The sequence below is a fragment of the Embiotoca jacksoni genome, unplaced genomic scaffold (genome assembly GCF_022577435.1).
Source record: "Embiotoca jacksoni isolate LCO1_2020_lvr unplaced genomic scaffold, fEmbJac1.0.p SCAF_17, whole genome shotgun sequence".
Taxonomy (NCBI): Eukaryota; Metazoa; Chordata; class Actinopteri; family Embiotocidae; genus Embiotoca; species Embiotoca jacksoni.
The window spans coordinates 7304656-7317268 of NW_027185307.1; the positions used below are offsets into that span (position 1 = coordinate 7304656).

At 39.9% G+C, this 12613-nt stretch overlaps 1 protein-coding gene across 2 annotated transcripts in view; it reads right to left on the reverse strand.

The window, feature by feature from the left end:
- The window catches only part of LOC138199361 (guanine nucleotide exchange factor VAV3), a 96464-nt gene that overhangs the window by 29410 nt on the left and 54441 nt on the right, over nucleotides 1-12613 (reverse strand). For both annotated transcript variants that reach the window (XM_069151404.1, XM_069151403.1), the window contains exons 11-17: nucleotides 12424-12492; nucleotides 10767-10853; nucleotides 10570-10655; nucleotides 9702-9834; nucleotides 5862-5971; nucleotides 2569-2670; nucleotides 83-174 (exon numbers count right to left, since the gene is read on the reverse strand). In XM_069151404.1, the coding sequence (XP_069007505.1) occupies nucleotides 83-174; nucleotides 2569-2670; nucleotides 5862-5971; nucleotides 9702-9834; nucleotides 10570-10655; nucleotides 10767-10853; nucleotides 12424-12492 (679 nt within the window). The remainder of the gene's footprint in view (nucleotides 1-82; nucleotides 175-2568; nucleotides 2671-5861; nucleotides 5972-9701; nucleotides 9835-10569; nucleotides 10656-10766; nucleotides 10854-12423; nucleotides 12493-12613) is intronic.

The following is a 12613-nucleotide window of genomic DNA, read 5'->3' on the forward strand; positions in this document are numbered from 1 at the left end:
CCCTGAAAACATTTTGTTCAGTGACACGTTGTTAAGTGCAGACTAGGTGTGACTGATGTGAAGTTGTGCAATAAAAAGTTACCTGTTTTTCCGCAGCAGCCAAAGCGACCCAGGCATTCTTTATGGGCACCTAAACCACACTTGGAGCACAAGTAGCCCTGGTTAAAGATGCCCCTGTAGGAACAGCAACAGGAAAATTCATCACATTAGAGAATACACACGGTCATAAAAGTGCAAACAATGCAATGAATAGTGAAACTGTTGCACTGCGTATGGGAAGGAAAGGATATAAGTTGCGTAGTGGCAGTTAAAGTTTTTAGTGTTGTGCAGAAAAGTTAGTTAAATGTTCGGTCAGGTTTACGTTGACCAGCAGTTTATAAACCAGCCTGTACAGTTAATATATCATTTGATCGTGCGATGTTGCACTTCAATCAAGCGGCAACCCACCATGACGTCACAGTTTGTGAATTGTTGTTTTGAAGTCTCAGGTCTGGCATTTTTTGCATGTGACTGAGAACGTGAGGACACCTATACAGGAAACCTGACTGCACCTGAGGCATGTTAATCAAACCAGGCACGCCCCCCCCTAACATTCTTCTGGTTGAGGCCTAATGTCTAATTAATTATGGAGCTTTTCCCAGACGCACCAGAACACTGATCAGAAGGAGTAAATTTAGCAAATCACTCCATAATGAGCTGTGTAAAAAAATGTATTGACTTGTACACAACAATTACAACGAGTGTATGTCATGAGAAAAGTCAACACTTTTTGAATTTGAGTCTTTTCGAACCCAGCCCCTAGTGGCCCTCAGTGGAATAATTAAGGCACTTCTGCATTGTCTGGACTTTTCAGAGTCAGAGACTACATCCATCTTAATATACAGTCTAGGGCTTCAATTTGCCTTGCTAACAGGACTGCCATGAAATTGACAAAATAATGAATCCTAATGAGCGTGGTGATGTTCTCACTTCCTCTTGCATCCCCATGAGTTGGTGTCTGTTGAGTTGAGTGAAATGTCTCCACAACTTTTAGATGAACTGCCGTGAGATTTCATGCAGACATTCTTGTGATATTTGGTGATCCGGGAACTTTTTTCTTCATTTTGCTAGTTTAGGAACAGTTAAGTCGTTGAAGTCGCCCAGATCCCGGGCTGAATTTAAATCCAGGCTGTTCCACCTCTGACAACTTAACCATCAGACAGAATTCACGACTGTCTAGCAAAGCGGTCATATCCAGATCTTAATCCCACCAAGTTTACTTCAAACATCATCAAGATGATGTAGCTACATCAGTTTATATTTAAAATACTGAAAAAGCACACTGAAATCCTCTTTAATATGATGTAGTAAAAGATATGCATACACACACGCATGCAGAAGATGAGGCAGCCATGTGTAGCTCTGCTTTAACTTTCATGACCATGTCAGAGGCCCTTATTAAAATGACATGAAAATAAAGGCTGCTCTCCAGCTAATTGTCTGTTTGACATCTTTGAGAAAACTAGCATAGAGTGAACATGTAGGAACACTTAGTTTTGTGTGTTGCTTTGAAAGGATTAAGAAACAGTGAATTCAAACCAAATAAAGCAAATAGGACAACACGCCAACATAATCTTAGTTTCTCTTATGAAAACTACAGAAAATATACAGGTTTTTTTTTATCTCATAAAACCGGTAAATTTGATTAACATTTCCAGTCTATAATGTATATCCCTGCATGTTAGAGTCTATATACTAAAGGTATAGTACCCAAGAAAGAGTGGACAGAAGTTCATAGATTTCTTCCAAGAAAAACAATAAAGTTTCTAAAAATAATGTCATATATAACTTTTAATGACTCATTAGACTGTATTAGTAACTGTTAGATAAGAGGTTGAATTTCTGTCTCTGTCTTTCTAATTAAATGCACTCCTACAGCTACTGCAAAAGAAGAGTTCTCGGAGAAGAATTCAAATTCAATAGTCCAAAGAAACAGTTACTATTTAAAGAAAAACTTCAGACATTTCTTTATTCTTGTTTTTCTCGCACTTTATCCTCAGAAAAATGTTGGCGAATCCGCTGCCTGGCTCTGTATATTCACAGTGCAATAATCTTGTCCCCTCTCCCTGTCCATCGCCTTGAAGAGGTGCTGAAGTGTGACAGACATTTTTCCTCGCTGTTTTTCGGTAGGTGAAACCACTCAGTCGTTCCCGCTGTGAGAAAGACCATGAGTCGCAGTCCTTTGGGTGCCGATACCATTCAGCAAATTCAAAAGGAACTTTGTGTAACTAAGGCACATGTGCAGAGGAAGAGAGCACTAAAGGAGCAAAGTGACGAATAGATTGTTAGGGGGCACTGGAGAGGAATAAGAAGAGCAGAGGTCCTTCAAAGGCGTCCTGACAGTTGTTTGAAGGGAAAAGGTCCTGCGTCTCGTCCTCAGTCTTTATGTCTGACGATAGCCTTGAAGAGGTTTTATGTGCTGCTTCTACTGTGTGTGTGTGTGTGTGTGTGTGTGTGTGTGTGTGTGTGTGTGTGTGTGTGTGTGTGTGTGTGTGTGTGTGTGTGTGTGAAATAGAACTGGTCTCTTACCTCAGCAGCATGTGACAAGAGTTGCAGGAGGTGATTCTTTCAAAGGTGTGCATACGAAACTCGTGGAAGTTGTTTCCCGCATCCTCAGGGCGAATGTTTGATCTGAAGAAGACGTAGCACAACAAAGATTAGACCTTTGAAAAATCTCAGTTTATCACATAATTCGGTGACTCCAGGCACTGAAGTATCTCTGAAACGTAACTAAACCTTTTTCATCTGTTAACGTGGAAGTACCGAACAGCAACAACATTCAGTTAAGAGTTGTGCGGACATTACTTCAGAGCATCTTCCAAGGAATAAAATAACCTACCGTTTCCCACCTACCTAGATCTGAAAAATCAATAATCATCGACCAAAAAGTTGGTTAACATGATCAATCATAATGAAATTTTGAAGGTTCAAGCATCTAACAAGGTTTTCCTTAACCTTGCTCCCAACAGTTTTGGGTCTACATCCTTGGACAAGGACTAAACTACAATAAACAATGACCACTGTTGCAGGTTGTACTACAAGTTAAATGAATTGAATTTGTGCTTGTTGCCCAATTTGTTCCGGCTCTCAAATGGCTACACTCTTTGATGAAAATGTCAATTTCAAAGCAAGAAGGAAAAAAAAATGTTTTTCACTTATAATTGCAGCCAAAAAACTCGTCCATGGCTACAGTAACATTTCCCTGATATGGTTCTTTGAAGTGGGAAGAAGAGAATTGCAAGTAGACAGGCATGGTCTGCTTGAAGTGAACACGAAAGGTGCTCTTGGCCCCTTGGGACACAGTTGTATGTGTGTGTGTGGAAAAAGGCAAGACGGAAGGAAAGAGGGAGAGAAGGAAATAGTCCAAGTTTTTCCTTTGTTTTCAGTGTGACAATAGTGAGACATGAGGACATTATTTGCAGAAGCTTTTTGCTTAATAGGCACAGGTGCTTGTTCGGAAACTCAAAGTGAAGGGTTATAACATGTTCTGTGGACAATAAGACAAACAGGGCCGACAAAGAAGGAAGCTTTGTTTGGCGAAAGAGAACTTCACTGGTGTTTTCTCTTTAACACTTTTACCATTAAAATGATTACACTGAAAAATACTGAATATGTTGTTGTAGCATGTTTATAAGACCAAACAAAGCTGCTCATAACCTCCCTTTAGCTTCCCTTTTCCTTCGATTAAGATGACAGTATAGCAGGCTTCTTCCTGTGCACTGAAGCTTTAACGCTGTCCATGTAACTTTGTACAGTTCAAACTTACACTGAGAAGTAGCCGCTTGAATTTTAAGGATTTAAAAACTCAGAGATACACTACGACTTCATTTAAAGTTGTCTTCTTTCGAGGATAAAGTGCTCTCTCTGCTGTTTAAGCAACAGTTTATCTTGCTGTGTGACTACCAACTCTACCCCTCGTGGTGACGGATTCTTAGTTAATAAGCAAACAGTAGGTGGTTTAGAAATAAAAGCAGCACGTGAGAGAACAACTGTTCACAGATCAGCTATTAAGCATTGCTGTGGGAGCGTGTGATTATATGGCTACACTCTTTAATTCTCGCAGCTCGTTAATTCAGCGCCAAAAGTTAATCAACCAAGGCTCCTTTTTTCTCAGTATCACATCAAACAACACTTCATCTTCACTTCCTGTTAAGGCTTTTTGCTTTACTTGAAGCTTGAAAATGTTTCACAGATATATCATTTTGCTGATGCAACCGGTTGGTACAGTAACTGCAACAATTACCTAAACCAACATCAGTTACCTTTTTGAATTATGGCTTTGGTCTGAGAAACGTTTAAGAAAAGTCTGTGGGAAGGGACCAAAACATCAACACTGATAATCAGGATGATGTGTTTGGATAACAGTACAGCATTGATAGCACAGTAACTGGAATCAAATGCACATTCTGGAGTCATTATTACGGTCTTTGGTAGAGTTTGGAATGCTTTAACGTTATTATCTATCTCAATATATTCTTTATCATCCATGATAAATGACATATGCTGTCATGTACCGCACATGTCATGTATATATGTTGTAAGCTTTTATTGTAAGGACCTTACTACGTTAAGTGCCCTGAGAAGACTTGTGTTGGGATTTTGAGATGCATATATACAATCAAATTGAATTGAATATATAAATAATGAATATGATACAGTTGGCACAAAGATATTGTTGTTGTGAAGGCGCAAGTTGCAAACTTTCATCCAAGAGGTCAGGTTTCCAGTCCAGGAGGAGGTGACATAATTTTGGTGCCTAACAATGTGATTTTGTATGTATTTTTGTTGCTGTCCTCTTTTGGACTGGTAGGTATATTACAGTATTACTAATACCAAGTTGTTCTAACCCTGATAACAACAATAACATAATCAGGGTCATTTGACATATCAGCAGCAGAGCCAGAGATTATACAACTTTATATGAAGTCACTTATCAGAAGCTTCAAACCAAAACAACAAACAACATTAATATAATATTTGAACTTCCTTCTTCTGCACCTGTTGCACTATTTATAAGCATGCGCTACTCTTCCTTGTTGTGGAAGCTGTCAGTGTCTTTCTTTGGGAGTTTCAGAGGACAGCTTTCCGTGCTCTTCTTGGTCTTGATGACTAAAGTAATTTTAATGCACATTTAAAAGAATGGCAGTTTTATGTAATGGTTTACAATGAGGGAGTCCTGGCCTCTACTGTAGATGCATCAGCACTGCTCACCCATCTAACATTTATTTTGTCATCTTGGCATTTGTGGTTTTAAACATATTCATAGTTTTTGTGTAATATCTTGAACTTAAATTAATTTCAGAGGGTACTGTAATATTAGGCAAATACAACATTAAAGATCTACGTGCATCGCTATGTTAATTAGTCATAGTCTGCGAAGTGTGTGTCCTCATTGTGAGAGACAGTGTGGTCAGTGGGGTATTTAAGGGACAATGAGTTATTCTTCTTTCTTGGCTCTAAAGTGAAACACAGTAGATCCATGTGTTAGTCTTGGACCTAGTGTGTCTCTCTGAGTGCATTTGGATCCAATTCAAGATGAGGACTGGTTTATGCAGTCTGACAACATACAGCTTGGTGCTTCAATTAAATTTAGCTCTCAGAGAATAAAGTTTAGTGTCTGCACATCTCGTTATCAGCTCATCTCCGTGTCACAGCATCTTGTTCCCTCTAAATTATAAGTGGCCTCACTTGACGAACAGGAAGTTCGACGTTTGGCGTTTTGATGCTGTGACTAAACGCAGCTGGGACAAAGAGAGACACACATTTATCACTCCGTCACGCATGAACAGACGCGTGTACACACGCAAGAAATACACACTCACATGGCCATGCCGAACTGCTCCAGCCACTTCTTTTTCAGCTCTTTGGTCTTGAAAAAGAATTCAAAGCCGCTCTGGCCCTGGTTGTGAGTGAGGTAGAATCCGTAGGACCACTGCAACAAGAACGGGGAAAAAAAACAACGCATTTCAGACAAAAAAAAAATACAACAAGAGCAAATAAATAAATTGAGGGTTTGAGTGAAAGACAAAGAGAGCAGGAGGGAGCGGGAGCTCAACCAGACGGGATGCGTGGAGACAGATGGAGACAAAGAGATGCAAAATGAAAGAGGGATGCCTGGGGGAGAGCAAACACAGAGGCTGAAGGGTTGGAGGGTGGAAGAACTGACAGACACAGACAACATAGAGGAAGAGCGTGAAGGAGAGGAAAAAAAACAAGTATGAGGTAGCAGTGCCATATAACTGCTGGGCATCAGACAGCATGCACAGACCCAAGTAGAGAGTGGCCCTGTAATCAGCCACCATTATCCTCTTCAAAGGCTAAATATTAGTCCATTAGCCTCAGTCACAACACAGGCACTTGTTTTTAGATAGCAGTTACTAAACAGATGCTTGTGAGATGCCTTTTTGTTTTTGGGGGCTCCTAGGTTTGGTTTTGAACTTCTAGCACTCAGCTCTGAAGGCTAAAAACAAGCCAAGTTCGGAGTGCTGTCAGGGAAGCGCAGCGGCTCATCTTTTCTATTGAAAGAAAAGAGAAAAAGAAAGCGGTGCTCGACAGAGGCATTCCCAGTGGACACCAAGACTTACGCTCTGCAAAGATATCATCTAGCTACCAATTTGTAAGGAGAAGGAGGAGGTGTTTGTCTGTCTCTGTCAGTTTTCTTCTTTTTCTCAGGTGTTTAAAAGGATCCAAAGCAGAGTCTTAAGTATTTCTTTGTGGATCTTCGGGAAATAAACATTAACGTGACCCATGCTTTTGTTTTCCATCATGAGTCAATATGTAGGAGTTATTTCTGAAACACTGTCAACATTAAACCTGCAATAAACAATTTCTCACAGTTTTTTTTTTTAAACACTAACGACATGCAGTCATAGCACCTTTTAAGATGATGTAGTAAACGTATCAGCATACAGCTAGCTGTTTACACATCCAGCAGATGCTAAGCAACATTGGCATTCATTAGGAGTCATCTGTCTGGCAAATAGAAGTTTAATACGTAGTCTCCTTTTAGCTCTTTATTGGTCTTCACCAACACCTGAAGGACATTTTTAGCTCTTTAACTGCCAGCTTGTTGCTATATTTGTTTGTCTGTCATTTGGTACCGGGCAGGTACCCGACATTAGATGGGTACATCCATGGACTTTGGCTTGCAACACATCCCTGTCCCCTTCTGGGAGTAAAGCAAGGACACTCGTCATAGACTTGTATGTATAATAGCAGCAGACCAAATCAAACCTTTAGAAAACCACCAGGGTTAAAGTCTATAAAGGACCCAAAGACACTCCAAGTAAATATATGTCCACTCGGCCTGTCGTAGAAAACGCAAGGTGTATCGAAAAAGTTGAATCTGATCCCCTTTCAGTCATGTCTCTTCAGTCTCCCGGATAGTGTCAATCTAGAGCAACAAACCCAGTCAGTGGCCAGAGGTGTCCTACATGGACATCAATTTGTACCTTACTGAGCATCCAAGGAAGAAAATGACCAGTGATATTTATCACTTTTCAGTCCTGCTCTACAAATAGTGTGCAAGCTAACAATGGCATTATGCAAACTAACCGAGCTACGTTGTAGCCCATAGGGTCTCGTTGTCTTCGCCACATACTGCTTGGAGTCATAAAGCCCTTCTACCACAATTTTTTTTTTTTTTTTTTTCCTTTGGTGTAAGCAGCAACACAGTAACTGTTTGGCTTACGGTTATTAATATAAACCGGTTGGTTCAAAGTAAAAGTTTAGAGACACACCTCGACTCCCTCTGTTTTCTGTTGCCATCTATGCAGTGCACTGGATTGTTTTTCCCCAGAAAGGGGTTTGGTCAAAAGAGCTCGTCTGAATGCAGTTGGTCTGTATGGCTTTTTCACTGAAAACAGATGCTAATTGCAGCCAAAAATGATGCTAAAGCAGTGAAAGTCAACCAAAACAGTGAAGTTGTGAGCAATAAACCAAAACAATGTGCTAAAAGACACTTAAACAAAAGTTGTTAGCCATAAAACAATAACCTAAAAGATTCTAAAACACAAGTTGTCTGTTGGATTGTCAATATGTGACACATTACACATAGTTATTTGATCTTTTGTTATGTGTTGCTAACACCCAAACCATTGGCTTTAGCATGAAAAAAATGACTGGACAAAAGTTTCCTCCTGTTGTATGAATGCGACGCACGATGGAGACTTTGAGACCGTTTTACTTGCAGATAAATGTTGCAGCTGTGATGAAGGTTCTTATTGCTGCGTCCCTCAGACAGCCATCTCCATCATCTCTAACATAAATATGTAATCAAACAAACTGCATTATATCCATCATGTCAGAGGTGAACGACACGGAGTTGGCTGCACCCGTCATAAAACGTAACCATATAAACCCATATGGGTCTAAGACCACTAATGTCTGCTATTTACAGCATCATTATTACCCAAATCATTGTTTCCTGGCACGCCTTGGATATCATCCCTCATTATGATTGGCAATATTTTTCCCCACTTGGCACTTAGTATTCACTGTGTGTATATGTGTAGTCAGGCCCAAAGCGAGGTTTAATGATAACACCATCTGGGGGGAGGCAAACTGTTCCAGTCTGACACTGTTTCAGTTGTGTCGCTGGTAAATGAACAGGACAATGTAAAACATGTGCTGTAACAAGCACATAACAAATTATTTAAGGTTCTTTACTGTTGATTATTTTGTTGTTTGTGTTGTGAGCCGGACAGATTTTTGCCTGCAGCTCATGCCGGAGGGATTCGGAGCACAGACGGCAGCGGTGGGGCAGAGAGGTTGTTACAGGTGCCTATAAAACACTGTCAAGAAGCAAGTTGACTCAATTTTCACTCCATTTTATGAACCTGCATTCATCTGATAAACTGTTATGGCTGCTCATTATGCAGACGTAGCGCTGTTAATTGGTTTGTCAGGAGTCCAACATGGTTCTTGAGCTTTGCTGACTCAGTCATAAAGAGGCAATAATGTGCTCAACAGCACAAGACTCGCCTCCATTATAGCTGACTGTTTGTTATACAAGATGCCCGTTTTATACTTTTAATTTTACAGCATGTTAATAAGCAAGTTATTTTTTTTAATTTAATTTGATCACTTTTACACGCTGTATACTACAGCAGCAGTGACAGTATAATGCAGAATAAACTTAGCACTCTATTCCAGTTCTGCTAGTAAGAAAAACATGGCATACAGCTCTGAGTGAAATTGAATGTTATCCAAAGAAATAAAATCACTGTAAATCACAGCTGACCACAGAGGTTATTGCTTTTTAAAAATGATAGCGCACCATAAAATTAAAAGCTAAATGTTCAAGACACATTTTCTTTTTCTGTGAATTTAGTGTGAATTCAAACTGACAACAGAAGCACCTGTATTGTAAGCAAAAACAAAAAGTAGGTGTGACTCCCACTTTACTGTCATGAGGAGGGAAATAAGCTAAGCTAAATAAGGGGGGATTCAGCTGGGAGACCTACTCATGCGAAGTGCAGGGGGATCCAGACCTGGCCTAATGTACGATGCAATGAATTTCCCATGACTTTCCAACAATATCTGGACACATCCACATTTATAGAGTGTAAAATCAATGGAACAGCAGGCATTTGTCTAACACAGGTTGACCTAATATCCCATATTGAGATGAATTGAGTAACAGTGTTTGCGTGTGTGCAGACCTTTCGGTTCTCCTTGTCCGACGTGGGGTTGTTGGTGATCTTGAAGAGGTGCAGGTCGATCACTTCTTTCATCTCATAGTTGTCTCCTCGCCGCTTGCAAACAATCACAGCAGCATCGAACAGGAAGATGTGCCTGCGGTTCAAAGATGTCAAAGTCACTGTGAGCAAATGGGTTGATATTATATCCACTGTATTTTATGAAATTACATCACTTGCATTATTTGAGGTGCGTCCTTTAACTGAAAGCTACAATATAGATAATTTCTGAGGTTGTAACAGCAATAAATCAGGTTTAATATATGTTATAACTTATATATTATATAACTCTGTGTGGTCATAACTGACTTTTTTTTTGTACTTTTAACAAGACTTTATATTTGGGAGTATTTAGTTTGTTAGGAAAGTTCCAGGTCCTGTGATGGCTTTACAGATATTCAAGCAAGCTGTTATTTTAAGATACAGTTCATCAAGGCAGCTGACGTGTGTTTTGACAAACCTAATTGTACAGAAGAATAACAGGGTTAACAATACAATGTCTGTCTGGAAAAAAAATTATGGGAGGATTTATATGGATACCCAGTGTTTAATACAAACATATAACAACGACTGCAAAATGCACTTTTATCTATAGCACTAGTTGCTTGTTTTTCTGGAAATCCTAGAGGACACGCGGATCGGCTAAATGACCTGCTCTGTGCATTGATTGGATGTGTTGTAATGCACTATTTTGTACAGAACACACAGGTTTAGTTTCTAGCAACACTTTGGTTTGAACTAGTGCAAACTCTGGCAGGTTTCCAACCACAGCACCTGATTCTAGTTTAACTTCAGTCATTTAGTGCGCCGGCGTGTCAACCTCACATCTCACCTGTCCTGTTTGGCTCGTTTGTCCACCGAGGCCACCCTAACCTCCCCGTCACCTTTGGGTCTCCCATATTTACTCAGAGGCTGATTCTACAGAAGAAGATAAGACAGAAAGTTGGACTGTGAGGTGGCAGGAATAAAAGACATTTACAAAGCGGTGTGGAAATGTTTGTCATTATTTGGAAGAAAGGAATGGCTTACCAGGTTTTCAATGGATTTCTGATACTGATCAATTTCTCTCAGCGTCTCGTTGTCCCTCTTGACCTCATTAACGTACTGCGCCAAGTCCTGCACACACATCAACAAAACAATGATTCACATCTTTGAATTTAGTAACATACAGTTTCGTACATCCAGCTCCCCTAAAAATGTTGTTTCTTTTTATGTAGTTTTTTTTGGTGCTGATTTGAGCTTGTAAGCTCTAATAATAAACCATATGTTAAATTGTGCAATACACATACACCTGATTTGACTGAAGACAGCACCCAGCTTTCAGCTTTACTGAACAGCTTGTCAGTGTTACAATATGACAAAGATTTATCAAAGTTGCATTCAAAGACTTATTTATTAATGTGTCATTAAAACGTTGTGAGCGTACAATGATGAGCATTTTTACTTTCCAAAAAGCTGTTTTTCTTTAGAGATATAATATTATTTTGTGAACCACCAGAAGCTTTTATAACTATTATGATTAAAGGTGTGCTAAACAAACAAAAGTTAAATTTGTATTGAGGTTCTTCCAAAAATCCACAGTGTGTATCCATTGAGGTAAAAGAAAAAAATAGCTGTTTTGAAACATACTTTATCTTACATTGTTTGAAGCCATATTTGCTAGGGTTGGTGCTTGATTAGGGTAGCAAGATGTCCCACCTTAACTGGGACTGCACAACATTTTTATCCCACGTCCCACATATTGAGACGATGTCCCGCATTTGGATTGGCTCTAGTTTTCAAAAGTCGACATTGCAGGACAGACGGTTTTCTAAAGGTCTGGACATGCAGCTATAATAACAACAGAAACCCAAAAAGTATTACCCAACAGATCAGGAAACAGCAGGGTGAAAATAAAAAAGTGCGTTTACCGTTCTGTGCAGCATTCCCAATCATACAGGTGCTGTGGTAGTAAGCCAGCCCCTCATTAGACCATTAAACTTCAGCTGCCTTTCATGCTTACTGTATTTACTTGACATAAGAATTCAGAAAGTTGCAATCAAATAAAATGAATTTGTTTCATATATTTGTTTAATCTGCTGTGTGTTTTTGTGTCACAAGTGGGATAGACATCAAAGTCTTAAGACTACCTCTCAGCGTAGGAAACATGTCCAACGCAAACATACTCTTTGCCCCACATTTGTGCTGCGTTCGGATTTTGTTCACTATATATTACGCTATGTAGTGGACAAGTGGACAACTTCAACGCAGCAATGGGTTGTTGGTATCTGGTCACCTTATGCTCGATTGGATCAGCCGGAGGGATGCACGCAGTAAACTCTACACCGCTGTGATTGGTTATTTCATTCACCGAGTCTATATACCTAAACTCTTACGCCCCTCCCGCTGATCCAATCGAGCACCAGCCAGGTCCAATGCTGTCTTCTTCTTCACTGTCTTTGTCGGTGCATCCGGACATTTCTTGACGTGTTACCGCCACCAAATGTGGATTAGCAGAACAGTGTGACACCATCAGCAGGAATATGTGTCGCCTCGTGTGCACATGTTCCTCGTTGTGTGCCTCACATGCATTAATCGGTTCATTCTTGGTTTAAATGATCTCTGTCCAATTATGGACCTTCTGCGCAGTGCATGCTGGGATAAGATTTTGTGGAAAGGAAACTAACAGGACAAATTGCCGACATACCTTCATAGCATCTAAAGCCATCCGGAGATTACTCTTGTCAGTGGTATCATGAGTGTGTTTCGTCAGCTCCTATTGGACAAAATCAAAAAAAAAATCACAAACATATAAAATGTGAAAAGGAAGGAAAAGCTGCCTGTCAATCACAAAACAAAGATGCATGTAATATTCATGCCTCTCTTATCCTGCTTCA